Below are 27,459 nucleotides of genomic sequence, written 5' to 3'. Positions count from 1 at the left end.
CGCCTGTAAACCCAGCACTTTAGGAGGCTGAGGCAGGTGGATCATGAGGTCAGGATATCAAGACCATCCTGGTTAACACGGTGAAACCCCATCTCTACTAAAAATACAAAAAATTAGCCAGGCGTGGTGGCAGGCGCCTGTAGTCCCAGCTACTTGGGAGGCTGAGGCAGGAGAATGGCATGAACCCAGGAGGTGGAGCTTGCAGTGAGCTGAGATCACGCCACTGTACTCCAGCCTGGGCAACAGAGTGAAATTCCGTCTCAAATAATAATCATCATCATCATCATCATCGTCATCATCTCATTCTAGTTGCTGTGTGAAGAACAGATGGGGAGATGGGGAGCAAATATGGAAATTCAAGACCAAGTAAGTTAGGAAGCTCCCACAGTTGCTTGGACATCCCAAGAGGTAGGATAGAAAGGAAAGAGAGGCAGCAAAGGCAGCATCTACTATTCCCAACAGACCTCAGCTTTTATCAAGGCCAGGCAATCCTATCCAATTCTGCAAGTGTTGCCGCATGTACACCAAGGCAGGGGAGGGAAGGACAAAGATGTTATGTGTTATTTCAGTGTATTTCCAAGCCTCTAATGAACACCTTCTATGTTCGGATGGCACCTAAGGCTCCCGGGCAACAAAGATAAGGAAGACACAGTCCTGTTCCTAAGTTGCCTTCAAACTAGAGGGAGAAATAGAAAATTGCTGCAATATAGGTTACAGAACAAGATAGACAGGATCACTCCTCTTTTTTTTTTTTTTTTTTTGAGACGGAGTCTCGCTGGGCTCCCAGGCTGGAGTGCAGTGGCGTGATCTCGGCTCACTGCAAGCTCTGCCTCCTGGGTTCACGCCATTCTCCCGCCTCAGCCTCCCAAGTAGCTGAGACTACAGGCGCCCGCCGCCACGCCCGGCTAGTTTTTTTGTATTTTTAGTAGAGACGGGGTTTCACCATGTTAGCCAGGATAGTCTCGATCTCCTGACCTCGTGATCCACCCGCCTTGGCCTCCCAAAGTGCTGGGATTACAGGCTTGAGCCACCGCGCCCGGCCTAGGATCACTCCTCTTAAGGCCCTTTAAACAAATCAATATTTGTTTTATATAATTTTTATATGTCTAGTAGAAATGGGGTTTCACCATGTTAGCCAGACTGGTCTCAAACTCCTGACCTCAGGTGATCCACCTGCCTCTGCCTCCCAGAGTGCTGGGATTACAGGCATGAGCCACGCAGGAAGCCTGGCCCAGTATTTGTCTTTCTGTACCTGGCTTATTTCACTTTGTATAATGCCCTCCCGGCTTATCTACATTGTCACTGTGGGGAAAAGAAAGAGAGATCGGACTGTTACTGTGTCTATGCAGAAAGAAGTAGACAAAAGAGACTCCATTTTGTTCTGTATTTGAGATGCTGTTAATCTGTGACCCTACCCCCAACCCTGTCCTTGCAAGAGACATGTGCTGTGGTGACTCAAGGTTGAATGGATTTTGGGCTGTGCAGGGTGTGCTTTGTTAAACAAGTGCCTGAAGGCAGCTTGCTGGTTAAAAGTCATCACCATTCTCTTAATCTCAAGTACCCAGGGACAAGCACACTGCGGAAGGTCGCAGGGACCTCTGCCTAGGAAAGCTAGGTATTGTCCAAGGTTTCTCCCCATGTGATAGGCTGAAATATGGCCTTGTGGGAAGGGAAAGACTTGATCGTCCCCCAGCCTGACACCTGTGAAGGGTCTGTGCTGAGGAGGACCAGTACAAGAGGAAAGAAGGCCTCTTGGCAGTTGAGATAGAGAAAAGCATCTGTCTCCTGCCCGTCCCTGGGCAATGGAACATCTCGGTGTAAAACCCGATTGTATGTTCTGTTTACTGAGAAAGGAGAAAACCGCCTTAGGGCTGAAGGTGGGACGTGCTAGTGGCAATGCTGCTCTTTATGCACTAAAAAGGTTTATGGAGATGTTTGCATATGCATATCAAGGCACAGCACTTTTCCTTAAACTTATTCATGTCACAGAGATCTTTATTCATATGTCTTACTGCTGACCTTCTCCCTATGAAGGTCCTATTATCCTGCCACTTCTAAGATGGTAAAGATAATGATCAGTAAATACTGAGGGAACTCAGAGACCGGTGCCGGTGTGGGTCCTCTGTATGCTGAGCGTCCCCGGGGCCCACTTTTTCTTTCTCTATACTTTGTGTCTCATTTCTTTTCTCAAGTCTCTTGTTCCACCTAACGAGAAACGCCCACAGGTGTAGAGGAGCAGGCCACCCCTTCAGTCCTACCCCTAAGCTTGGTTGGCTAAAGGCCCTTCCTACCCTCCAGGTCTGTCCTTGCACTCCGCCCCTACCTCCGCAAGTATGCCATGCCCTGGCAGAACTGCCTGCCCCCGCCCCAGCACACTGTGCTCCTTCACTCCAGTCAGACTCTGCGCATGCTGTCCCTTGGTCTGGGACACCCTTCAAATTGCAGCTCAAAGCTCGCCTCCCCCTGGAGTCTCCCTAGCTCTTGTGGGGCCAGGCACTCTGAACAGCCGTTATTACAGCCTTAATCACACTCCACTGTCATGGGCTGCAAGGTTCTGCCCAGCAGAGACACCATCTTTGCAACTTGTTCACATAGGACGCCTTGCTGAAGTGATATTGTGAATTGAGCAAATGAAAAAAAAAAAAGAATGAATGACTATTCCATTCCAATTCCAGCTCCTTTTTCTGTTTCCCTGACATGTCCGTAGCCTGCCCAACCCCACACAATCTGAGAGCTATTGGAACTGTTGGAGCTGCAGCTTCTCTGGGGCAGTAGCTGGGATCTGTCTGTCCTGGAGCTTCCTTCTCAGGAGGGTAGCCCACAAGCAGTGCCCGTGCCCTGAGAGTCCTTGCTGTTGAACATCCGGAAGAGGAGGATCCCTACTGCTCATGGACAGACAGCTGCACCGCAGCGACCATCAGCAATTAATTTTCTAAATCTGAATGGAAAATTTTTACCCTTCTCCCACGAAAATAACACCCTGGCCTCTTATCTGATTAAAAACTTTATTTCCAGAAGCAGAACTGTTTTTAACAGAGTTCAAGGAAGAAGTCTGTCCAAAAAGCCCACACTCCAGCTTTCTAAGCGCCCGCCTCTAGACTAACTCCCTTTCTAAGGCTCTATAACTTTCAAGCAAGGAAACTAAGTAGCCTGGATTCCTACCCTTGAAGCCCCATCTTTAGAGCTCTCTTCCTGGGGCTTGGACGACTGCCACTCCAAGCTCAGACTTGGTGTCCCAACTTCTCTCCCTTCTACACCTTTATGACAGTTCTATTTCCACAGGAAAGAGACAGCCCGGATCTGCCTTCTGAAGAGGCCGTTTCCATGGGAAACAGGAGAGGATGGGGCTCTGGCAAGCAGCAAAGGTGCCTTCATAGGCAGCAAAGCCGCTCCACCTCCTCCTCACAGTCGTAGAATTTTTCAAACAGCTCAGGAGAAGTGCTGTTGCACTCAAACCACCTCCTCAAGGTGCCCAGGGCCCGGAGGGCATCAGCTTTCGTGGGCGGGGGCTCAAAGGCACCCTCTCTGTCCCTCTCCTCGTCTTCGGTGCCTGTCTCCTCTTTACACACTCCAGGCCCTGGCTCCTCACCCTCCAGGTCCACAAAGCGGGAAAACTCCTCTAGGCTCAGCCCGCCGGGAACTGGTGGCATCTCAGAGGCTTTGTGCGAGGACGGGGGCGTTTTGCCGGGAGCCAGCCCTTCCTGAACGAAGCTGCTGAAAATGAACTGAGGCGGCACCTTGGCCCAGGCGGCAGACGCCACGTGCAAGGCGTCCAGCACGGTGATGCCCGCCGCGGCCTCAGCCAGCGAGGTGCCATCCCTGTCGCTTTGGATGGCAGCCAGTTTGCTCAACAGCCGGTGTCGGTAATGGGCCTTAAAGGCCCGGACCACTGAGCTGGGCAGGGGAGGCGTGGTGCTAGAGGCGGCCAGAGGCAAGAGCTTCACGTGGTAGAGCCCAGGCAGGCCTGCCAGTCCCTCCACCACTCGGGCAGCCAGCAGCAAAGCCACCTGTCGGCCCTGCTGTCCCATGTCCCGGTCAAACTGTGCCAACCACTCTAACCAGGGGACGCCCAGGTCAGGGTGGTAGGAGGCAGGCAGAGCCTCACTGCGGACCCCAAAGAAGCATCTCGGGGCAGCCTGGAGCCCCCCCAGCAATACCCGCCGCTTCTCGGTGCCCCTGCTGTTGGCACACAGCAGCACCTGTACTTGATCACATGCACCCAAGTTGCCGGGCACTGCCCGATACAGTAAGGGCAATTCAGCACAGCCAAACACGTCCTCTGGAGAGAAGTCTTTTAGGGAAAGAGGCAGCTGAGCCTGGGATGTGAGGCCTGGGGGAGGTGGCTCAGAGGGGAATGAAGGAGCAAGAACATGGCGGGCCCCAAAGCCGACGTTGTTTCGGCGTTTCCAGCGGACCAGCCAGCCGATGCTGGGCACGAAGTCCTGGCCCATGATATCGGCCAGCTCCTTGGCTTTGTGGAGCAGCATGGGTCCCGTCACGTCCCAGGCCTTGGCGCGGGCAATGTGGTACCAGCAGAGCAGAGCCTCGTCGATCCCGCTGTACTTGGACTCCCGCTTGCGCTTGCGCTCTCGGTTGGCTGTGCCGCTGCACCAGTCCGCCAGCAGCTTCTCCTTATTCTTGCAGATGCGCGAGATCTGGGGCTGGGAAACCTGGAAGCGCCGGGCCACCTCCGACTGGGACATCTTGGACTCATCCAGGAGTTCCAGCACCTGGATCTTCTCGGCCAGGGACAGGGCGTGAAGCTTCTTCTTGCTGCTCAGCTCCATGGCCTCTCCGGGGCACCTGTGCGGGGAGGAAAGAATGAGCGGGTAGAGTAAGCTGAGGCCGGGAGGGCTAGGAGAGGAGCGCAGGAGGGAAAAAAGATTAGATGAGGACGTGCGCAGGCACCAGGGGAGACTGGACCCGCCGGAAGAGGCAGGAAAGTGGCTAGGCCGAGTGGAAGCCAGCTGGCCCCGTCCCCAGGATGCCAGGGCAGAGCTGGGGAGGGGGGTCTCTCCGGTCAGAAGGACAGGGGAGTCTGGGTTGGGGTCTGGCCTCACTGGGGGAGAAGGATGAAGAGTGGAGGGGACAGCTGCAGAGATAACAAAGGCGCACGGACGGGGGAGGGCCTGGGGCTGGGGCCGAGGGGGCAGGTGTGGGCTACGGGGCAGCAGGGGAGGAGCCCCCGGGAGGGAGTGGGAGGCGGCCTGGGCTGTATTCAGATGACGCCGCTGGGGGCGGGGAGGTGGGTGGATGCACACAGAGTTGAGGTGACAGGTGTACAGACGACAAAGGGGACAGAGGGGGTCTGAAGGAGCGAGGCTAATTTGGTGCCGGGTCCTGAAAGGGAAGCTGGGCGAGGGTCCGCCCTGAGGGGAGCGAGAGGGCAGGGCCGAGGGCGCAGGTGCACGAGCGACAAAGGGCGGGAGGCCTGAGGAGGCTGCAGGCAGCGGAGGGGCGGGGTGTCCCCGCTGGGAGGGTGGTCGCCTGGGAGGGTCCCAGGGCGCCGGGACTATCGCCTGAACCCAGGCAGGCCGGCAGCCGGGCTCCGCGCCCTGGCGGGTCACTCCCCCTCGACCCGGAGTCTGTCGGCGGGGTGGCCCCAGGCGCCCGCCCGCCCGGCCTCCCGCTCCGCACCCACCTCAGGCGCTGGTCCCGCGGCTCCAGCCCCTGCCCCTAGCCCGGCTCCCGAGCCCCTGTCCGGGCGGCGACAGCAGAACAGGGGAGGGATGGGCGCCACGACCCCGAGGGCACAGCGGGCCGAGGGGCTGCGCGGGCGGCGGGCGGGCGCGCGCACAGCAGGGCCCCGTGCGCGCCGCCCGCGCCGGGCTCTCTCCCGGCTCCGAAGTCCGCGGTGCGGCCCTTCTGCACCCACCCGCTGCAGCCCCGCCCCGGCCCAAGCAGATTGGCCCTCAGTGGCGCCCCGTCCCTCCCCCGGCCAAGTTTCAATGGACGCCGCGGAAGTGGCGGTTCGTCGAGCCCCCTGGGGGCGGAGCTTCTAGCGAGGAGGGGCGGGAGGCGGAGCCAGGAACCTGCAGGACATCCCCGGGCGCCTCCAGTAGCCGCTGACCTCGAGGGCCCGACGAGCCTTGTAGGCGGCATGAGGACCACCGAGCTGACTTGGCGTCCCAAAGGCTCCCTGGCCGTGACCCTAGGCCGCCTCGGCTTCTTCGGCTACCAAGCAGGGCTAACGGCCCTCACGGAGTTGTTTTGGGAAAACGATGAAAGGAGAAAATGGATGCAAGCTTTAAGCCACACAAAAGCTGGTTACCATGGACAGCGCTGGCTCGTCTGTCGGCCACGGAAACACTGGGCCAGTTCTGATTTAGGACGACTAAGGACTAATTTTTATTAGATTTGGTACTTTACAAGATTCAAGTTCTTAAATTCAAGATCTGGTATCGTTCCCTTCCCTGCTAACCTTCAGTCCCTAATTAAACGCAGACGTCTTGATCCGCAGCCCAGCTGCTCTCCAGCCTCCCTACTCCCTGCGCTCACAGCTCCGCATCCTCTGCCTTCCTCACAGGCTTCCGTCTGCAACCCCATCCTACCGGCTGACACTGTCCAACTCTCCAAGACCCATCTCAAATCCCACCTCCCGCAAACCCTAAATTTCCTCATTTTGGCCTGCTATAGCCTTCTTAATTTGAACATTTCTTTTCTGGCTCTTAGACTACTCAGCCGCCAAACAGCATTCATTGCTTTACTCCCTCCCCGCCTGGCCTACTTCAGTGGAAAAGCATGAGGACGGGCTGCGCTCTGCTCCTCACACAATCCCCAGCCCAGAGCACCCTGCTTATTTACTGAACATAACAGTGCAGGTAGGCCTAGGCTTTCCATAGGCAAGGATGACTTTCAGAATGTTCTAGAAAAAAGGATACTTCAGGGGGCCCGTAACTGCTTGATTCAAATATTTCCTTTAAAAACATAAAAACAGCAGTTGGACTTCTAAAACACACACTCAGGACATATATGCTGCCACGTAAGCTGTCAACATGTTCACTTTGTCTTCAGGGAAACTTACTTTGTGCACATCAACGTGCCCTGGGAAAGGCTGCAGGGCTGCACTGCGGGCAGTTCAGACCCTCGGGCACTTGCTCTGGCCTGGGAGCACTGCAGGCAACTGAAGCCACACAGACCCTGCTCCTGCAAGAACTTCTGTGTGTCCCATGATGATGTCATTAGTTTGCTTATTGATTATATAAACTTCTGGTCCTGTTTTAAATGTCTGAGATTGCAAGGTCAACTGTTATAAACCTGTCACCACTTCCATCTATGTATCCAAGACTAACAGAATTTTCTCCAAACCAACTGAAACACAAAAATGGATGTTAAAGTTGATTTTAACCCAAATTTTGTATTGATCAAAACAGCTTCATTGTTCTTTATAACAAATAATTGTTATAAACTTGAATTTATGTAATAAATTAAGACTAACAAAGTAACCAATTTTATATTTGCTTTACATATTGGGGTTCCACAAAAAAATTTTAATTTGGGGGAAAAAAGCTGTATTTCAAAACTTTTTTTAAAAAAAAAAAACACCATCATGGAAATCTTAACATGAAATGGCCTTCTTAATGGAGAGAGGCAGGAGATAAACCATCCAGCAGAGGGCTCTGTGTAAAAACATTTATTTTTACTAATGTTTAGAATACAGGAACTAAAGAAAGAAAAAAAAGACACCTCAACTCCAAAGCGACAGTGAGTTAGGGCCTGCCCGCGGCCAACGGGGAAGGCTACTCCAGGGTGTCCTGGCATGGACTGTCCCCCCACTACTTAATGTCAGTGCCACTAAGCAGAAAACTTGAGGAATCAGGGTGTGAAGACCTTACCAGCTGCTAGCGAGCGTGCAAGGGAAGAAAGGGATGTCTATGTGGCTTCCCCATGAGCTGAGAGCCAGCATACACGGGGCAGGTGGCAGAGGCTCCCAATTCAGTTAAGAGCAGGAGGCTGAATGCCCAGGTCCAGGAAGAACAAAAAGGGGATTTTGGAGGTAGGCTTTTTTGTCGTGTTAAAAAACAGGCACATTATCCATCTCCCTGTAGCCCCCGAGCTGCTGGCCTGGCCCCCTGATCCTTCCCCTCTCCCCACAAAGCCAAAAGGAATAAGAAGGGAGGCAGAAGATGAGAAATTCCAAGGGTAGGGAATGCTTCAGTCACTGGAGACCGCCCATAAGAGTGAGCCAAGAGAGCACTGGGAGTAACAAGGTGAAGCTGCTGTTCCCCCGGGGTAGGGTGGAGTGGGACAGGGCAGAGCCAGGAGGGTGACTGAGAACATCCTGACTCCAGCAAAGAACCCTCTGTAGCAGGAACAGAGGGCCACAGAGAGCCACTCTGGAGGAAAGAGGTGAGGCTATGCGGCACAGGGGCATGGAAAGCTCCTTGTGGACGTGGCCTCAGCTTGCTCGCTCCCAGCTCCCTGGCCTGGCTTGCCTCTGGGGGATGGGAAAACTCTGGAGACCAGAGTGGAGGAAGAACAGAGAGAAGTGAGCTGCTCTCCCACTCTTTCTAGGAGGACACTGTTTGAACCCTGTGATCACCAGGGCCTGGGCCCAAGGCAAGCAGAGTGAATGCACTTAATGGAGAGCAGAGAGAGACTGGGCCACACGTACGCCTAGGGGCAGTGTGTTGCTCCTTTCTCCCTGAGGGCCTGGGGCCAGAGGTGGTCAGAGCTGCCACCTCAGCTTGCAGCTGCCAAAGGCAGGCTGGCACAACCACCCCAAGGTTCTCTGGACTTGTGAAGGAGAGGAGGAATAAGGGAAAGATGGGTATGAAATATGAAGTGGAGGAGAGAAACAGCCTTAGATATGTCGGGGAGCAGGGGGGTGGCCACATCAAGAGGAGTTCTGGTTCTGGTAGATGGAAGCTTTCTCCTTCAACAGGTCCAGACATAGATGGCAGCTCCAACTTCCTGCAGAGAAGCAAAATGGGGTCAGGATGGGTCCCGCACAATCCCTATCTGCTTGCAATTCCTCTGCTCTTGATACCCCATCTCTATAGCAGGATCAGCTACAGGTAGGATGAGGGATGCTCTGCGGCAGGAAAGTTCCATGGTTTCCTGAGCTGGGATAAACCTCTAAGTCTTCAAATATTGTGAAATATCCTCCTCAATGGAGATGAAAGAAATCATCATCTAGAGGACTTCAGAATACCAGTGCCCAGGCCCTCTTGGCCCTATTAAATCAGAAGCTCTGGGAGTATGAAGAGGGCCTGGGAAGACAGAAGTTTGTCAAGCTACCTCAGTTTTTTTTTGAGACGGAGTCCTGCTCTGTCGCCCAGGCTGGAGTGCAGTGGCCAGATCTCAGCTCACTGCAAGCGCCGCCTCCCGGGTTCATGCCATTCTCCTGCCTCAGCCTCCCGAGTAGCTGGGACTACAGGCGCCCGCCACTTCTCCTGGCTAGTTTTTTGTATTTTTTTGGTAAAGACAGGGTTTCACCGTGTTAGCCAGGATGGTCTCGATCTCCTGACCTCGTGATCCGCCTGTCTCGGCCTCCCAAAGCGCTGGGATTACAGGCTTGAGCCACTGCGCCTGGCCGCTACCTCAGTTTTAAGACTTGTGTAGTTTCACGAAAAAACACAAAATAATTGTCCCTTAAGAAAAACAATTGGTTCATTCCTTGTTTATTAATATTTACTATGGCTGAATTCTTCTAATTTTTTTGAATAAAATTAGTCCTTAATGCCTTGAAACGGTAAGCAAAATTATACATATGTGCATGTGGACATTATTCTAGGGGAAAGGATCCACAGCTTTTATCAGCTCTTCAGAAACATGTGACTCAAAAATGTAAGTCCTTTCTAACCCAAAGGTCAATAAGGTTGGCAAACTTTTCTGTAAAGAGCCAGAGTGTTACATATTTTAGCGTTTGTGAGCTACATATAGTCTCATGCACATCTTTTTTTTTTTTTTTTTAACTCCCTTTATTATTTTTTGTCAAAACAAGAGTTTCCGCTCTGTTGCTCAGGCTGGAGTGCAGCAGCATGATCTCAGCTTACTCCAACCTCTGCCTCCCAGGTTCAAGCAATTCTCCTGCCTCAGCCTCTCTAGTAGCTGAGATTACAAGTGCACAGCACCACGCCCAGATAATTTCTGTATTTTTAGTAAAGACAGGGTTTTGCCATCCTGCCCAGGCTGGTCTTGAACTCCTGGGCTCAACAGATCCCAAAGTGCTGGGATTACAGAGGTGAGCCACAGCACCCAGCCAGTTTTTAAATTTTTTTTTTTTTTTTTTTGAGACGGAGTCTCGCTCTGTCGCCCGGGCTGGAGTGCAGTGGCCGGATCTCAGTTTACTGCAAGCTCCGCCTCCCGGGTTTACACCATTCTCCTGCCTCAGCCTCCCGAGTAGCTGGGACTACAGACGCCCGCCACCTCGCCTGGCTAGTTTTTTGTATTTTTTTGGTAGAGACAGGGTTTCACCATGTTAGCCAGGATGGTCTCGATCTCCTGACCTCGTGATCCGCCTGTCTCGGCCTCCCAAAGTGCTGGGATTACAGGCTTGAGCCACCGCGCCCGGCGCAGTTTTTACATTTTAAGGGGATTTTTTTTTTTCAGGCTAGGCGCAGTGGTTCACACCTGTAATCCCAGCACTTTCGGAGGCTGAGGCGGGCAGATCACTTGAGCCTGGGAGTTCGAGACCAGCCTGGGCACCATGGCAAAACACTGTCTCTACTAAAAATACAAAAATTAGCCGGGTGTGATGGCATGCCTGTAGTCCCAGCTACTCAGGAGGCTGAGGTGGGAGGATTACCAGATTACCTGAGCCCAGGGGAGCGGAGGTTTCAGTGAGCTGAGATCATGCCACTCCACTCCAACATGGGCAACAGAGCAAGACACTGTCTCAAAAAATAAAAATTAAAAAGAAAGAAAAGAAAAGGAAAGAAAAGAAAAGAAATAGCTTGCAAGCTGTTTAAGCTGGCTGTGGCTGGATGTGGCCCATAGGTTGCAGCTTGTAGCTTGTTGACCCTGACTTAGAACCTAGAACATCTGATACTTCCAGGGGTTGCCCCTCAGCTGCCTTAACACTCCAGTGAGGACGCTCGGGCCCGCAGCTCTCCACCACCTCAATGTCCCACGGAACTTTAATAGGAAAGCCATTTTGTAATATAGATAGTCTGTATGATGGTTAAAAACAAAACATAAACACGCGACTTCTCCCCAAAGCAGATTCATAAACTGGGCCTGACAGAAGCTGAGTACTCCCCTGCAGCTGTTAAAGGACTCTCAGACTTTGTCAGTGGCCTCATTCTCTAGAGGGGTGACAGCAGTTTGACCAATATGTTACAAGTCAGCTTACATCACACAATGAAACACTTTCTCTTGCCTGTAATGCTGGCCCACATCCTTTGTGCACAGTAACAGCTCCTGGGCATTTGTGTTCTGAGTAAGCGCCTGAATTTCTGTACAGGAGGAGTTTATGCACAGAAATCCAGCTGGAAGGGGACTTGTGGAGATGCAACCAATTCTTGGTGCCACCACTGGTTTCAGTGAATAGCTTCCATAAACTTGGACCATTATTACTCTAAGTTATGGGAGAATTCAGGCTCCAAAGTCAAGTCCCTTCCCAATTCAGAAGGGGAAGGGATAGGAAATAAATGCTCAAATCCATCAAATTTCAAGAGTTGACTGTAGAAGCTTCACATCAGATAATCTACCACTTGAGTTTCCATGACTGGTTGGAAGAAAATAAATCATTCCTTCTGGGTGACTGATCTTGGCTCAGCATCTGCTTTCTTCTGGGCTGTGGATTTTCTGTTGTAAATGTAGCTGATAATGTGCAAACACTAAACCCTTTAAGTTGAAATGTTAGGAAGGCATTCTAAACTGAGCCAAGGCAAGGGGCTTTACTCCCTAAGTTGGAAGAATATGTAAGTGATAACATAAAGAACATAGAACTCAGTATTTTCCAAGTAACTAATAAAATAATTGTTCTAAGTAAAAGATCTGGGCAACTTACCTTCAGGGGGCTCAGACATGGACGGGGTGAGACAGTACATGTGGTAGCCACGATCGCAGTCATCACAGAAGAGCAGCTGGTCCTGAAGTAGGCAAGAGGGAAGAGGATGGGGATTGAATGACTGATGTGCCTCAGGCCACTACAGGAAGTGGGAAGGCTTCTGTGACATGGCTATTTCCAAGAGGGGTAGGTAGCAGGTAAGAACAGATGCAGGAATCTTTTTTTTTTTTTTTTGAGACGGAGTCTTGCTCTGTTGCCCAGGCTGGAGTGCAGTGGCCGGATCTCAGCTCACTGCAAGCTCCGCCTCCCGGGTTCACGCCATTCTCCTGCCTCAGCCTCCCGAGTAGCTGGGACTACAGGCGCCCGCCACCTCGCCCGGCTAGATTTTTGTAGTTTTTAGTAGAGACGGGGTTTCACCGTGTTAGCCAGGATGGTCTCGATCTCCTGACCTCGTGATCCGCCCGTCTCGGCCTCCCAAAGTGCTGGGATTACAGGCTTGAGCCACCGCGCCCGGCCCAGATGCAGGAATCTTATGTAGGAACCACGCTGTCCCTCTCTACCGCAGATTCAGTCACTGTCATCTCTCACTTGAGTCCTTTCAGAGCTCCTAATCGATCAAATCGCCTCCAGTTTTTTTTTTTTTCCCTAAAGCCCAAGCTCTATAGATATATTTTTTTGAGACAGGGTATTGCTGTCACTCAGGCTGGAGTGCAGTGGTGCAATCACAGCTCACTGCAGCCTTGACCTCCTGGGCCAAGTGATCCTCCTACCTCAGCCTCAAGTAGCTGGGACTATAGGCACACACAACCACACCAGCTAATTTTTGAATTTTTCTGGACAGACAAGGTCTCCTTATGTTGCCCAGGCTGGTCCTCAATTCCCAGGCTCAAGCAATCCTCCCACCTCAGCCTCCCAAAGTGCTTGGATTACAGGTGTGAGACGCCGTGCCCAGTGACTATTTCTTTTTGAGACAAGGTCTCGCTTTGTTGCCCAGGCTGGAGTGTGGTGGTGTGATCGTGGCTCACTGCAGCCTCAAACTCCTGGGTTCAAGTGATCCTCCCACCTCAGCCTGCCAAGCAGCTGGGGTTAACATGTGTGCCACCACACCTGACTAAGTTTTAATTTTTTTTGTGGAGACAGGGTCTCCCTATGTTGCTCAGGCTGGTTCTGAATTCCTGGGCTCAAGTGATCCTCCCGCTTCAGCCTCTCAAGTGTTAGGATTATATGCATAAGCCTCCATCCTTGTCCCTACAGTCTACCCTCCACACAGCAGCCAAAGTCTTCTTTTAAAAATATAAGACAAGGGCCAAGCGCGGTGGCTCACGCCTGTAATACCACCATTTTGGGAGGCTGAGGCAGGTAGATCACCTGAGGTCAGGAGTTCGAGACAAGCTTGGCCAACATGGTGAAACCCGGTCTCTACTAAAAATTAGCCAGGCGTGGTGGCAGGCGCCTGTAATCCCAGCTACTTGAGAGGCTGAGACAGGAGAATTGCTTGAACCTGGAGGCAGAGGTTGCAGTGAGCTGAGATTGTGTCACTGCATTCCAGCCTGGGTGACAACAGTAAAACTCCATCTTGAAATAAATAAATAAATAATAAAATAAAATATAAGACAATACCAAACATGGTGGGTTCCCGCCTGTAATCCCAGCACTTTGAGAGGCCAAGGTGGGAGGATTGCTTGAGCTCAGGAGTTTGAGACCAGCTCAGCAATATGGCAAGACCCTGTCTCTATCAAAAATATAAAAAAAAGAAGCCAGGCATGGTGGTGTGCATCTGTGGTCCCAGCTATCTGGGAGGCTGAGGTGGAAGGATTGGATTGCTTGAGCCTAAAGGGAGAGGTGGTAGTGAGCTAAGATTGCATCGCTGCACTCCAGCCTGGGTGACAGAGAGACTCTGTCTCAAAATAAATAAATAAATACATAAAGAATAAATAAACAGCCGGGCGCGGTGGTTCACACCTATAATCCCAGCACTTTGGGAGGCTGAGGCAGGCGGATCACCGGACGTCAGGAGTTCGATACCAGCCTGGCCAACATGGAGAAACCCCATCTCTACTAAAAATACAAAATTAGTCAGATGTGGTGGCACGTGTCTGTAATCCCAGCTACTTGGGAGGCTGAGGCAGGAGAATCGCTTGAACCCGGAAGGCAGAGGTTGCAGTGAGCCAAGATCGTGCCACTGTACTCCAGCCTGGGCGACACAGCAAGACTCCATCTCAAAAAAATAAATAAATAAAATAAATAAATACATACATACATAAATAACCATGTCACTTCTCTGATTAAAACCCTTTGACAGTGTCCTATTGTACCTAGAATAAAATCCAAGGCCCCACAGATCTGGCAGTGCTTGCCTCTCTCATCTCATCCCCCACCATCCTCTCCCATGCCCTATCATTTGGCTTGTCCACTATAAGGCCTTGGCACTGGCTACTCCTTTCCTGGGACTGCTCTACCTCCAAATCTTCTTGACTGGCTCCTTGGTATCACCAAAATTTCAACACCAGCATCCCCCTCCCAGAAGAGCCATACCTCACCATCAAAATAAATCACTTATGCAATTATTCTCTGCCACATTACTGGTTTCATTTTTTTCATGGCACATTATACAAATCTCACATCCTTGCTTATTGTTGTTCCTGTAAGAACGTAAATCTCATGAGGCAGGGACCTTGTTTGTCTTTAGTATCTTTAGTGCCTAGAACAGTGTCTGACATAAAATCAGCACTCAATATATATATTATCTGGCAACAAATCAGAGTTCTGACTGAGATGCTAGGGAGGGGCATGTGGCATGTAGGAGGGATCTTGCTCCCTTTTTAAAAAAAGAAAGCTCACTTTAGAGGGAACTGTGCAAACAGCAGTAAAAGCCCAGAAGGAGCCATGCTGAGGAGGGGGCGGGGATACACACGTCATTCTCAGAGGTGCCACAGATGTTGCAACATTTGCACTCGATGCACTGCCAGCGGTACGTCTTCACTGCCGCCATCATCACGGGGGTAAACTGGAGGCAAGATGGATGCCCTGTAGTGGGGGAAGTGAGTGAGACAGACAGTTGGAAATGCAGGGGGAAGAGAAGAGCTCCTGCTTGTGGCTACATCTTCTCTTGGTTAGGTAAAGAGAGGTGGGCTGGTTATGACAGCACTAGAGGCCAGCAAGCCAAGAGCCCCTTGGGGACTGGGCACAGCAGCAGCCTTCACGGGAGGCAGTACCTGAGCGGCCACAGTCAGAACAGGACACCAGCTCCTCAGGTTGTCCCGTCTTCTTGTTAATCTTTGAGTCCCCCAGGCAGAAGTCACAGTAGTTGTTGGGCAAGGCCAATCCATCAGGACCCTTTTTGGCTGCAGAGAGAAAGACTTTTGATGACGCCCATGGGGTCCCTGAGCCACTCAACACCCATGCAAGGAGTGGTTTTCATAACCAGGCCAACTTCTGCTTGCCCACCACTTCTGACACCTCAGCTTACATTTCTGCTCCTCAGACCTCTGGGAAACAGGAGTGGGTGGCTGGGAGTCTTCCTTGTCCTCGCCCTCCTCCTCAGCCAAGTGGGAGTGGGCATAGTGGTAACTGAGGCCTGGTCGGTTCTTGTAACGTTTTCCACAAACTGAGTGGGGAGAAGATTGCAGAGAAAGGTGTTAGGATACAAGAGTAACATGTCCCCACCCCTGCAAACTGTGGGGGCTCCACCTGAGGCAGAGGGCAACCATCCCTTCCCCTAGCAGCTCTACTCTGGGACAGGCCTTGAGTGATGGCCCCTTTCCCTCAGCCACGAGCATCAAGCCCTGGGGCTCTCTAGCCTCTGGGACTCTTTCACCTCCTAAACTCCAACCCCATGGCCACCACTGCTCTTCCATGTTGACTTTTGGGGGCTTAGCCCTCGCCCCATCACTAGTTAGTTGCTCTGGGATATAGTAACAGTCTGGGACGCTCCAGGTCAGGAAAGGGAAGGATATTCCTATAAGTCTTTGGTGTGGCAGGAAGGGGGAAAAGCGGATAAAACTCCAAACGTTTTTACCCATCAGTAAACGTGGGAGGCTCATGCTACCCCACACAGACCATGGAGCCCATCTCCTCTGAATGTGCGTAAATAAGCAGGGGTGGGTTTCTTGGGGATATCCTATCAATGAAGCCAGTTGGGCAGTTGTCCCCAGAGAAATTCAAACACACTCCCACATAATTGCCCTGCCCAGGCCTGCCAATCAGCAAGGAAAGCAGATCCCCACAAGGCATTTTGTCATCTTGACAGGTAATACCAAGAAGGGCAAGGGGGCCAGCAGGAAAGGAATGGGGAGAGAGGATGGCAGGAGGTGGTGGGGCAGTGGGGAACATGAGCTGACCACCAGGTGCCTGATCTGGGGAGGGAGCGGAAGGGTCTGATTGTAATGGGCTCCTGATAATGCTTCTGAAGCCACCCCATGCACTGGGCTGAGCAGCTCTAGGAGTAGGTTTGTGGGAGACAAGCAGTGGTAAAGGCAGCCTCCAGGACTTTGAGGAGTAGAGCACAGCAGAAGTTCCACTGCTCCTACCCCCATGCCATTCCAGAGATTTTAAAGCTAGCATCCCAGGAAATGAGAAAGGCAGGAGGAACAAGGGAAGAGGGAAAAAGGGACAGGAAAACCACAAGTCTGAAAAGTTGAGAGAGCTACCTCTCTGGGGCGCTTTCGAGGTATGCTTTTGTTTGAAACTATCTGAAAGACAGAAAGAAAAGTCATGAGAAGAAGGCCTTGATACACTTGAGACAGGAGCAGCATCAGCAGGAAAGCGGAGCAAACGAGAGAGAAACCCCAGCGGCGATGGTGCTCCCAGGGTGGAGGGACAGAAGCGGGGCAAGGCAGAGAGAAAGAAAAAGAGAACAGATGTTGAAAAACTCAGTGTCAGACCCCTGGGGCCCTGGCTTAACTGAGGCCAGGAGACCTGCAGGCCGTCTGTTGAGAGGCCAGCCCTGCCTGCTATGGCCCCCACAAGCAACCCCACCCCAGAAGATGGCAGAAATCTTTCCCAGAGCATGCAGGTCCCACCCGTCATATAGCAGGGCCCCAGGCCTCCCAGGGGTCTCAGACGGAAGCAGTCAGCAGGCAGGACAAGAACCCAGGTTTGTTTTAAAACTCTGGGCAAAAACATAACCCTCCCTCCTCTCATAGCCTGAGCAGGAGCTGGGTCCAAGGCAAGGTCTACCCACCCACTTGTGAGGCACTCACTGTCACAGGCATACGGTTTATCCCGGTCCTCCAGGATGGAAGCATCCAGCTTCTTACGGGCACTGCCCACACCCTTACCCTGCCATGAAGAGCAAAGAGACACCCTTATTGTGGTAGCTGGGCCTGAGGAGTTAGACTCTTTGGGAAGTGGCTGCTAATCTCACTTGAAATAAAACAAGGAATTCCCTAGGCCACCCTGTCCCAAGATGCAGGTAGCACGCTGGCCCCTCACCTTGGATTTCCCCTTTCCCCGACGCTTGGGAGTATCTTCTTCATAGTCTTCATCATCGAGGTCATCCAGGAAGTCATCTGGTTCTAGGATCCGCTGAGTGGACAGCAGGGTTAGCATGGGTAGAAATATGTGCATCCAAAAGCTCCCCTATGATGAGATTGGCCAAGGCCACCCAGAACCTCCTCTGTGACCTGGTCCCACCCACAGGTGAATGAGCCTCATTTCTCACCAACACCCTTCAAGCACCCTACAATCCTGCTCCTGCTCCCTTCCATACTTTGGGATTTCTTTTTTTTTTTTTTTTGAGACGGAGTCTTGCTCTGTTGCCCAGGCTGGAGTGCAGTGGCGCAATCTCGGCTCACTGCAAGCTCCGCCTCCCGGGTTCACGCCATTCTCCTTCCTCAGCCTCCCGAGTAGCTGGGACTACAGGCGCCTGCCGCTGCGCCCGGCTAATTTTTTCTATTTTTAGTAGAGACGGGGTTTCACCATGGTCTCGATCTCCTGACCTTGTGATCCACCCGCCTTGGCCTCCCAAAGTGCTGGGATTACAGGCGTGAGCCACCGCGCCCGGCCACTTTGGGATTTCTTTCCCCTGTGCTTCACATTATTTCCTTAGCCTGAAATGCTTTCCCTACCATGCCACATGGCCAAATTAAATAGCATGCTTCCAAAAGTTTGCCCCGATGCCACAAGCAGCCATTTGCCTCTCCTGCCTCTGATTGGCCACCCTGGGAGCACATTATTGGTGGTTCTGTCCTGACACTCGCCTCCTAGTTTAAATGAAAATGTTGTTGCTTATTTGTGTGACTTTGTGGGAAGTTTTTTTTTTTTTTTTGAGACGGAGTTTCACTCTTATTGCCCAGGCTGGAGTACAATGGCGCAATACTGGCTTACCGCACCCTCCGTCTCCTGCGTTCAAGTGATCCTCCTGCCTCAGCCTCCCAAGTAGCTGGGATTACAGGCATGCGCCAGCATGCCCAGTTAATACTATATTTTTAGTAGAAACGGGGTTTCTCCATGTTGGTCAGGCTGGTTTTGAATTCCCAACCTCAGGTGATCCACCTACTTCGGCCTCTCAAAGTGCTGGGATTACAGGTGTGAGCCACCGTGGCCGGCCATGGGAAGTTTTTTTTTGAGACGGAGTCTCATTCTGTCGCCCAGGCTGGAGTGCAGTGGTGCGATCTCAGCTCACTGCAAGCACTACCTCCCGGGTTCATGCCTGAGTAGCTGGGACTGCAGGTGCCCACCACCACGCCTGGCTAATTTTTTTGTATCTTTAGTAGAGACGGGGTTTCACCATGTTAGCCAGGATGGTCTTGATCTCCTGACCTCATGATCCGCCTGCCTTGGCCTCTCAAAGGGATTACGGGCGTAAGCCACCGTGCCCAGCCCATGGTAAGTTTTTAAACTGCTTTGTTTCAGCTTGTCTGTGAAATGGGGAACACAGGACCTCCCCCATAAGGTTGTACAGACTAAAAGAGAAAGGGCATGAGAAAGCACTTAGCCCAATGCTGGCATATTTATAGCTCTTATTTTTATATATGGTCTTATCTTCTCTGTTGGCAGAGACCAAGTGTGTTTCACTGTGCAACCTCGGGGACCAAAAAACTTTGTGACACAAACTTTTGTGATAAAAAAGTAAAGTATTTAGGGATAAAAGTTTGTTTCCCTCCCTCCCCAGACAGAGTCTCCCTCTGTTACTCAGGCTGGAGTGCAGTGGCATGAGCAGAGCTACAGCCTCAATCTCCTGGGCTCAAGCAATCCTCCCACCTCAGCCTCCTGAGTAGCTGGGACTGCAGGCGTGTGCCACCATGCCCAGCTAATTTTTTATTTTTATTTTTAGTAGAGACAAGGTCCTGTTATGTTGCCTAGACTGAAAAGTTTTTGATATATGCATCTTCCTCTCAAACGGTTTAGCAAAGACAGATAAGGCAAATGTGGCAAAATGTGAAACTGATAAATCTAGGTAAAGAGTATACGGTATTTCTTTGTACTATTCTTGTACCTTCTGGTTTTAATTTTTTGTTGTTGCCCAGGCTGGAGTGCAGTGGCATGATCCCGGCTTACTGAAGCCTCCAACTCCCAGGCTCAAGCGATTCTCCCACCTCAGCTTCCCTAGTAGCTGGGACAACAGGCACATGCCGCTATGCCCAGGTAATTTTTTTTTTTTTTTTTTTTTGAGACGGAGTCTTGCTCTGTCACCCAGGCTGGAGTGCAGTGGCGATCTCGGCTCACTGCAAGCTCCGCCTCCCGGGCTTACGCCATTCTCCTGCCTCAGCCTCCCGAGTAGCTGGGACCACAGGTGCCCGCCACCTCGCCCGGCTAGTTTTTTGTATTTTTTAGTAGAGACGGGGTTTCACCGTGTTTGCCAGGGTAGTCTCGATCTCTTGACCTCGTGATCCGCCCGTCTTGGCCTCCCAAAGTGCTGGGATTACAGGCTTGAGCCACCGCGTCCAGCCAATTTTTTTTATTATTACTTTTTGTAGATATGGGGTCTCACTTTGTTGCCCAGGCTGGTCTCGAGCTCTTGGGCTCAAGCAATCCTCCTGCCTTGGCCTCCCAAGGCAGGCCAAGGGATTATAGGTGCTGGGATTATAGGCATGAGCCACTGCACCTGGCCTCTTTTAATTTTTTAAATGAAAATTATATATGTGTATAATAATAACGTTCTGTGATAAAAGTGGATGAATGAGTGAGAGTCTATACTTAGAAGCAAAAGAGAAGCCAGTCAGTACCTGACAATAACCAGGGATTGAAGTAAGAACAGAACTGCAGGGGCCTGCTTCCTGGACCCCAGCTTCTGTTTCAGTTCTAGAAACTGCATGGCCCCAGTGAAGAGGAGGCTGATTTCCATCAAAGCTCCCTTAGCCACAGGGATAATCTTGTACCTTTCGCGCTCGACTGTTGGTCACAGGAAACTCGCCCAGGCTGTCATCATCAACTCGGGGATCCGGGGCGCCTCGCTTCTCCAGGGGGTCAGTGCGCAACAGAGCCTCTAAACTACTGCCATCCTGAGAGATCAGCCCCTCCTTCTTCAGGGTTTGGTCTGTGTCTGCAAGCAAGATCAGGACGAAGCAAAGCTCAGAATGGCTGAAAGCAGACTGCTCTGAGTCCACATAATGCTAGGGCTTACCAAAGGTCTGTCACTGTCTTTTGTTCTCCGGATGCCCAGGAATTAAGACACCCTAGTTCACTTGGCACCGTAACTTATCTGTTTACCTGTCTCCCCTTCTAGACTAAGCTCTTTAAAGGAAAGAATCACATCATACTCATTCGAGTATATTTGGGATCTAGTACTGGGCCTGGTGTATCGTAGTGATTAGCAGGCTCTCACCATGCAGAAGGCCACGCCTCTGCGCAGGAAGTATGTGCCTTACCTGGCTTAATAGATGGGAAGGAAAGTCGTGGATCCTCAGGGGGATGGGCTCGCCGCTTTTTCCGCCAGCGCCGGGCAGGGTAGGAGTACAGCTGTCCAGAGGCCAATCCTACGGCAGGAAGAAAGATAGAAGTCAGGCCCTAACCCAGTATTAGAAAATAATACCAAACACTTTCTAATTACGTAGTCCCCTCCTTTTGAGTTCTAGAGCAAGGGAGGAATTCTGACAGTGAGGGCCTAGGGGGTTAGATGGAACAGTCTGTGGAAAAGAAAAATAGATATATAAGCTTAGGGGCCTTGGCTAATACATAGTTCTCCAGACACACAATGGCCTCAGCAGGGTAGAAAACAAAGATGCTGGTATCAACCTATCTGCTTCATCCTCCCTGCGTTTCTAACCACAGGAAGACCATATTCATCCATAGGTGGAAGGCAGTAGGGAAAACCCTATCAACTGTCTCATCACCTAAGATGAGGAGGCTTCTTCCTCCTTATGCTCCTGAGTCCCCTTCTCCCAAGTCTGGACCCTCACCTGGACCCCGGTGTCGCTTTTCCATCCAGATGTAACAATTGCTCTGGGCTACTCCGGTCTGTGAGTCCAAGAAAGGCAGGCGCACGCTGCGCTCAGCACAGAGGCGAGCATTGTAATTGTGGCACTGCTCCATGGCATCTTTGTAGTACTGCTCCCCAAGGCTGCAGAGAAGATAGAAACCAGGCGTGTGTGTTGGAGTGGGGAGCATAGGGTACTGAGCTATTCCTCTCCCCTGTCATCTGCTTCTCTAGAAGGCTCAAGGGACTGGGAGGCTGTCTCTTCCATTCTATTTGCCTCCACTTCTGCCTCATGGGACACCAAGCCCCTTTTCTAGGCCACCATTAGGAATTACTTTACGAATAAATTACTATCAGGAACACATGATTTCATGATGTCTAATCAGACTTAAGTCTAACCCCCAAAGAGGGTAAGGAACTAATGTTCACTCCATGTGTCTCACAAGCCCAGCCCTGTGCTAGTTAAGATGTTATTTCTCAACCCTTATGACGCTGAGAAGCAAACAATAGTCCCCCCTAAGTTCCTCCTTATTTCCTCCTTCCTAGAATCACCTCCCAAATAAACTACATGCTCCCACATCCTTGCCCCAGGGTCTGCTCCAGAAGGAAAGAGTTCAAGGTCTAGGGGACTTATTAAAATGTATTCAGCAAACTAGTAAATCCATACAATGAAATTCTATTTAGCCATAAGAAGGAAGCTCTTCACATACTGATATTAAAGAATTTCAAGTTAACTAGGGACAAAAAGCAAAGCAAGGTACACTGCTGAGAAGTGTCAAAGAAAGCTATCGTTATGTAACAAAATGGAAAAGAAACTGCAGGTCAGCAGGGAGAAAAAGTGGGTGACTAGGCCACTTCCTTCCATATGCCTTTTTATATCTTTTGAATTTTGAACTAGGTTTTTAATCAACTAATTAATTTTACATTTATGGAAGATATCTACAAGTACCTGAAGTTCCTTGAAGTTTTTATTGAGCGCCATCACTGATAAGAAACTTGTTTGCTCTAAGGCCCATCTTAGGGTGCTTCTCTATTCTTCTCTACGTTGCCCAAGCTAGACACAAACTCCTGGCTCAAGTGATCCTCCTGCCTTAGCCTCCCAAGTATCCGGGAATAGAGGCATGTGTCACAGTACCCGGTGTCAATCAATCTTAAACCAAAGGCAGAACTGATTTCTTTCTCATAGTGTCCCCAGTACTCACGAAGATGTCTGAGATACAGTCAGACCTGACTTGAGAGTAAAAAGACCTGGCTGGCCTGCAAGTCACCACATGAACATGGACATTTAGTCAACCCAGGTGGACCTTGGCTATTCTTCTATAGATTGAGGAGGTTGGACCAAATGAGCTTTGACATATCAGGATTTTACAAGAAACAGCCTGGGGATGAAACGGCAAACAGATTAAGTCTCTGTGGTTTCTGTCCGTAACTCGGGCTACACCAAAAAATCCTGATCTGGAATGTGATGGGGGCCTTCAGCGAGCAGCCACAATAGACCACTGCATAACTTACCATGTGCCCAGCAGTAAAAAAGACATATAGCACACACAGAGATGGCAACGCCACAAATACGGCCTGGTATGATTCAATGAGCTGTAATGACTGTAATCTGAGGTAGGCACAAATCTCACGTTGGAGAGCAGAATGGAGAAAGCAGCCTCGCCTCTGCGAGCTCGCCTTTAGGAGGCAGCCACGTCTTCACCACACAGAATAAAACTGGATAAACAAGGCTGAGTGCCGCAGCTCCTTTGTTTCTACTGATGGGAATTGATACTGACACTGGAAGTCAAATGGAAGGCAGGGCCAGGCTGGCGAGGGCTGCAAAGTCAGAGCAAGGAGGCTGGAAACAGTATTGGGAGGAATGAATAAGAGATGTTCTGTCAGGGCTCTTGTGAGCTACGTGGGATTTCAAAAGGTAAAGCAAACAGTCTTGGGGGTACAAGGGCTGGGAATGAAACGTGGAAGTGTTTGTGATGGGGAGAATCTGATGAAGAGAGAACAGGACAGGATGAGAGTGAGCTCTTAAGAACTTAAGGGAGGCTGGGCACAGTGGCTCATGCTTATAATCCCATCACTTTGGGAGGCCAAGGCTGGTGGATCTCTTGAGACCAAGACTTAGAGACTAGCTTGGGCAACATAGTGAGATCCCATCTCTACAAAACGTTAAAAATAAATAAACCATCAGCTAGGTTTGGTGGTGCAGGCCTGTGGTCCCACGTAGTCCCTGGGGTGGATGAGGTAGGGGAATCATTTGAGCCTAGAAAGTTGAGGGTGCAGTAAACCAAGGTTATACCACTGCACTTCAGCCTGGGGGACAGAGGGAGGCTCTGTCTCTTAAAACAAAACAAAACAACAACAACAACAAAAACTTAAGGCTCCAGTACCAAGAAATGTCAAGTTAACATTAACACTGTTCTCTCTCTCTCTTTATATATATACATATATATCTTTTCGAGACAAGAGTCTTGCTTTGCCGCCCAGGCTGGAGTGCAGTGGCGCAATCTCGGCTCACTGCAGCTTCTGCCTCCTGGGTTCCAACGATTCTCTCGCCTCAGGCTCCCGAGTGGCGTGCGCCACCATGCCCAGTTAATTTTTGTATTCTTAGTAGAGACAGGGTTTCACCATGTTGGCCAAGCTGGTCTCAAACTCCTGACCTCATGATCCGCCCACCTCGGCCTCCCAAAGTTCTGGGATTGCAGGCGTAAGCCACCGGCCCAGCTTCATTTTTTTTTTTTTTTTGAGATGGAGTCTTGCTCTGTCACCCAGGTTGGAGTGCAGTGGCGCAATCTCGGCTTACTGCAACCTCTACCTCCTGGGTTCAAGTGATTCCCCTCCCTCAGTATCCCGAGTAGCTGGGATTACAGGCACATGCCACCACACCCAGCTAATTTTTGTATTTTTAGTAGAGTGGGGTTTCGCCATGCTGGCCAGGATGGTCTCAATCTCCTGACCTTGTGATCCGCCCGCCTCGGCCTCCCAAAGTGCTGGGATTACAGAGCCACCGCGCCCAGTCGCCTCTTTCTTTTTTTTAAGACAGAGTCTTAAAGTGTCACTCAGGCCGGAGGGCAGTGGTGTGACATCAGCTCACTGCAACCTCCGCCTCCTGGGTTCAGGAGATTCTTGTGCCTCAGCCTCCCGAGTAGCTGGGACTACAGGTGTGCGCCACCCCACCTGGCTAATTTTTATAGTTTTAGTAGAGATGGGGTTTCACCATGTGGGCCAGGATGGTCTCGAACTCCTGACATCAAGCGATCAGCCCGCCTCAGCTTCCCAAAGTGTTGGGATTATGGACGTGAGCCACTGCACCCAGCCAAGACTTTCATTTCTGACATCACATTTGGCAGGGACAGAAACTTACAAATAAGAAAATTCTTAAGGCCGGGCGTAGTGGCTCATGCCTGTAATCCCAGCACTTTGGGAGGCCGAGGCAGGTGGATGACCTGAGGTCAGGAGTTCAAGACCAGCCTGGCCAACGTGATGAAACTCCATCTCTACTAAAAATACAAAAATTAGCCAGGTGTGGTGGTGGGCACCTGTAATCTCAGCTACCCGGGAGGCTGAGGCAGGAGAACTGCTAGAACCCAGGAAGCGGAGGTTGCAGTGAGCCAAGATTGTGCCACTGCATTCAAGCCCGGGCCAACAACAGCGAAACTCTGTCTAAAAAAATTAAAAAAAAAAGAAAAGATGAGCCAGTGGTCCGACCTCAACATACTCAATGTATAACATCAGCTGTCAGAAGACTACGTACACTATAATCAAGAGAAGTGCCAGAAAATTATCTCCAAATGAACTGGAAGAATGGAAGCCCCTTCTTAAAGGGATAATTCTGCGGGAGTACGTATTAATTGTGATCTGAGGCCCTGTGCAGCTAGAAATGAGGAGGAGAGAGTTGGTTTCTCATTACTGGCATTCAGGAATTAGTGGCTGGTGATGCTCACAATCTCTACAGTTTTTCAAAGAGAAACAAGATGTCATGCTCTGTTTAAATGGGCAACCCCTCACTTATGACACAACTTGAAAGCACTGGCAACCCTATTTCCCCGAGGAAAAGCTTCCAACACGAAGAGCCTCACTACGTTTAACTCTCAAAACCTAGGCAAGTCTGATACTCCTCCAGTACAATGAGAATCTTTCTTTTTTTTTTTTTTTTTTTTTTGAGACGGAGTCTTTGCTCTGTCACCCAGGCTGGAGTGCAGTGGCGCCCACTCGGCTCACTACAAGCTCCGCCTCCTGGGTTTACGCCATTCTCCTGCCTCAGCCTCCCGATTAGCTGGGACTACAGGCGCCCGCCACCTCGCCCGGCTGGTTTTTTGCACTTTTAGTAGAGACGGGGTTTCACCGTGTCAGCCAGGATGGTCTCGATCTCCTGACCTTGTGATCCGCCCGTCTCGGCCTCCCAAAGTGCTGGGATTACAGGCGTGAGCCACCGCGCCCGGCCAAGAATCTTTCTTTTTATTTTTGGAGAAACTTGTGTAAAACATCCCCTTACAATGGGATGAGGGAAGTCAACAAAGACGCAGGGAAACAAAGAAAGAACATCTGAGTCAGGAAGGATAACTGGATAAATGGTAGATCAACAGTGTCATTTCTAAATTGAGAAAAATGTCAGCCTGAAGAGAGAGCTGGGGAAACTGGAGTGGGCAGATCAGAAAGACAATAGTGTTGGGAGGAGGGGTGGCTGAAAGAGACAGCAGGATAAAGCAGAAAGCAACTTAAAAAAAAAAAAACAAAACCACAAGAGGAGGAAAGGCACTTAGCTTAATGGAAGTGGGAAAGCATTCTCAAAGAAAAGGCTTCAGGCAGGAGGGAGAAGCAACTTACTCTTTAAAAAGGCCCCTAGGAAGAGAGGGGCTCAGGCCACGACAAAGACAGATGAGAAGCTGTGAGTCCCTTAGAATACTTACCGAACCTTTACCTCATCACCCAGCCAAAATCCAAAAACCCTGACTGGACAGTTAGACACCACTCAATTTTCCCACCCTTGCACCAAGCCCAACATACCCATTAAAAGAAGTTCTATTCGCCCACCGGGCATTAACCCAATCTAAAACTCATTCTGATTCTCCTGTAGGAATAAATCAAGTCAGTCCCAAAGCATCTTTAACTCACAGGAAGCAGTTCATAGGCCGGTGTCCCTGGCCCCAACAGCTATTAACTTTAACTTGCTTGAAATCTGACCAGCACAACGGTATCGCATCATAGGAAGAATGCCCACTTATATGGCCCTTTAGGCTACTAAGCTGTCCTGAACGGCTTCGGTCCAGTTGCAGGTTTTTGATGGTTGCCACTGGAAGGCGCCAAGGCCCACTCCCCTTCTGGATCCCCTCCTCGCCAAATGCTTCCCAAGAATATTTGTAGTCTTAGGTACCTGCCACCCAAGATCCTCCCAAACATCACGGGGTTGCTTGGAACTGAAACAGCCAGCCCCGCAGTGCACCCTACAGGGGCCGCCGAGCCTGTTGCTGCAGCCGACGGGACGGGGCGGGATGGGCGGCGGGTTAGCCGTGGGGCCGCCCGGGCCTCGGCCCCGCTCCTCTGGACTGAGGCGTCTCGGGAGAGGACCGGGACGGTGAGTCTCGCGTGCAGGCAGGGCGCCATGCTCTGGAAACCGTCAGCCCCGAGGAACGCTGAGGCCACACAGCCCAGCAGAGAGGCCGCCCGTCGGGGCTCCAGTGTGCCCCCATCAGGGCCTCCACAAGTTTCCAAAGAAGCGCAACGTCTTCTCCGGAGTCTCCTATTGCCCTCCCCACCAGGAGTCGCAACATGGCCTTCCCGGGGATGTCCCTCTCTCCGCCTAGTCCCTTTCCCCACAGCCCCCTACTCCCAGGCCCTTTACAAAACCTGCCGCCCTAGGAGAGAAAGAAACCACCACTCACAGCTTCACTACATTCTCCACCACAGCCGCCATCTTCCCTGCTCCTCTCCCTCGGGCCGGGAGGCCCCAAAGTCCGCAGCGCGCAGGCGCCGGGACCGCACCGGGGTACCAGGTTCCTCGCCCTCTGCGCAGGCGCCGTCCGGGCGCGCGCACGAGAGCGAGCACCGAAGAAAGAACTTTAGGCCTGTTCCCGGGGGCCGGGTAGGACCCCACGGGAGCCCGACGCGCAGGCGCAACCGGAGACTGGCGTGCGTCCCGGAGCTTCGGTTC

General features: G+C 51.2%; 2 protein-coding genes across 6 annotated transcripts; both read right to left on the bottom strand.

Moving 5' to 3' along the window:
* Positions 1-2,991: 2,991 nt before the first annotated feature.
* TIGD3 (tigger transposable element derived 3) lies at positions 2,992-7,626 on the bottom strand. Of its 4 annotated transcripts, none has more exons than XM_021925566.2 (4): positions 7,025-7,626; positions 6,882-6,917; positions 6,071-6,320; positions 2,992-4,803 (listed from the first exon to the last, which is right to left on the bottom strand). In XM_021925566.2, the coding sequence occupies exons 3-4, from the start codon at positions 6,100-6,102 to the stop codon at positions 3,372-3,374; spliced, it is 1,464 nt and encodes a 487-aa protein (XP_021781258.2). In that variant the 5' UTR covers positions 6,103-6,320; positions 6,882-6,917; positions 7,025-7,626; the 3' UTR covers positions 2,992-3,371. The 4 variants fall into 4 exon arrangements, with proteins under 4 accessions (XP_021781258.2, XP_021781259.1, XP_021781257.1 ...); XM_021925567.2 differs by having other exon boundaries at positions 6,272-6,320; XM_021925565.2 differs by having other exon boundaries at positions 6,272-6,320; positions 6,882-7,626.
* On the bottom strand, positions 7,626-27,349 carry DPF2 (double PHD fingers 2). 2 transcript variants are annotated; one of them, XM_003909580.5, is made up of 12 exons: positions 27,191-27,349; positions 21,298-21,458; positions 20,767-20,874; positions 20,278-20,441; positions 17,390-17,482; positions 17,158-17,236; positions 16,606-16,647; positions 15,426-15,563; positions 15,172-15,300; positions 14,871-14,983; positions 11,957-12,038; positions 7,626-8,913 (listed from the first exon to the last, which is right to left on the bottom strand). In XM_003909580.5, exons 1-12 carry the CDS (start codon positions 27,220-27,222, stop codon positions 8,837-8,839), a joined length of 1,218 nt encoding a protein of 405 aa, XP_003909629.1. In that variant the 5' UTR covers positions 27,223-27,349; the 3' UTR covers positions 7,626-8,836. The 2 variants fall into 2 exon arrangements, with proteins under 2 accessions (XP_003909629.1, XP_003909628.1); XM_003909579.4 differs by lacking the exon at positions 16,606-16,647.
* Between the last annotated feature and the right edge of the window lie 110 nt (positions 27,350-27,459).

Source organism: Papio anubis, chromosome 12 (genome assembly GCF_008728515.1).
Source record: "Papio anubis isolate 15944 chromosome 12, Panubis1.0, whole genome shotgun sequence".
Classification (NCBI taxonomy): domain Eukaryota; kingdom Metazoa; phylum Chordata; class Mammalia; order Primates; family Cercopithecidae; genus Papio; species Papio anubis.
This window is presented reverse-complemented; position numbering and strand designations above follow the sequence as displayed.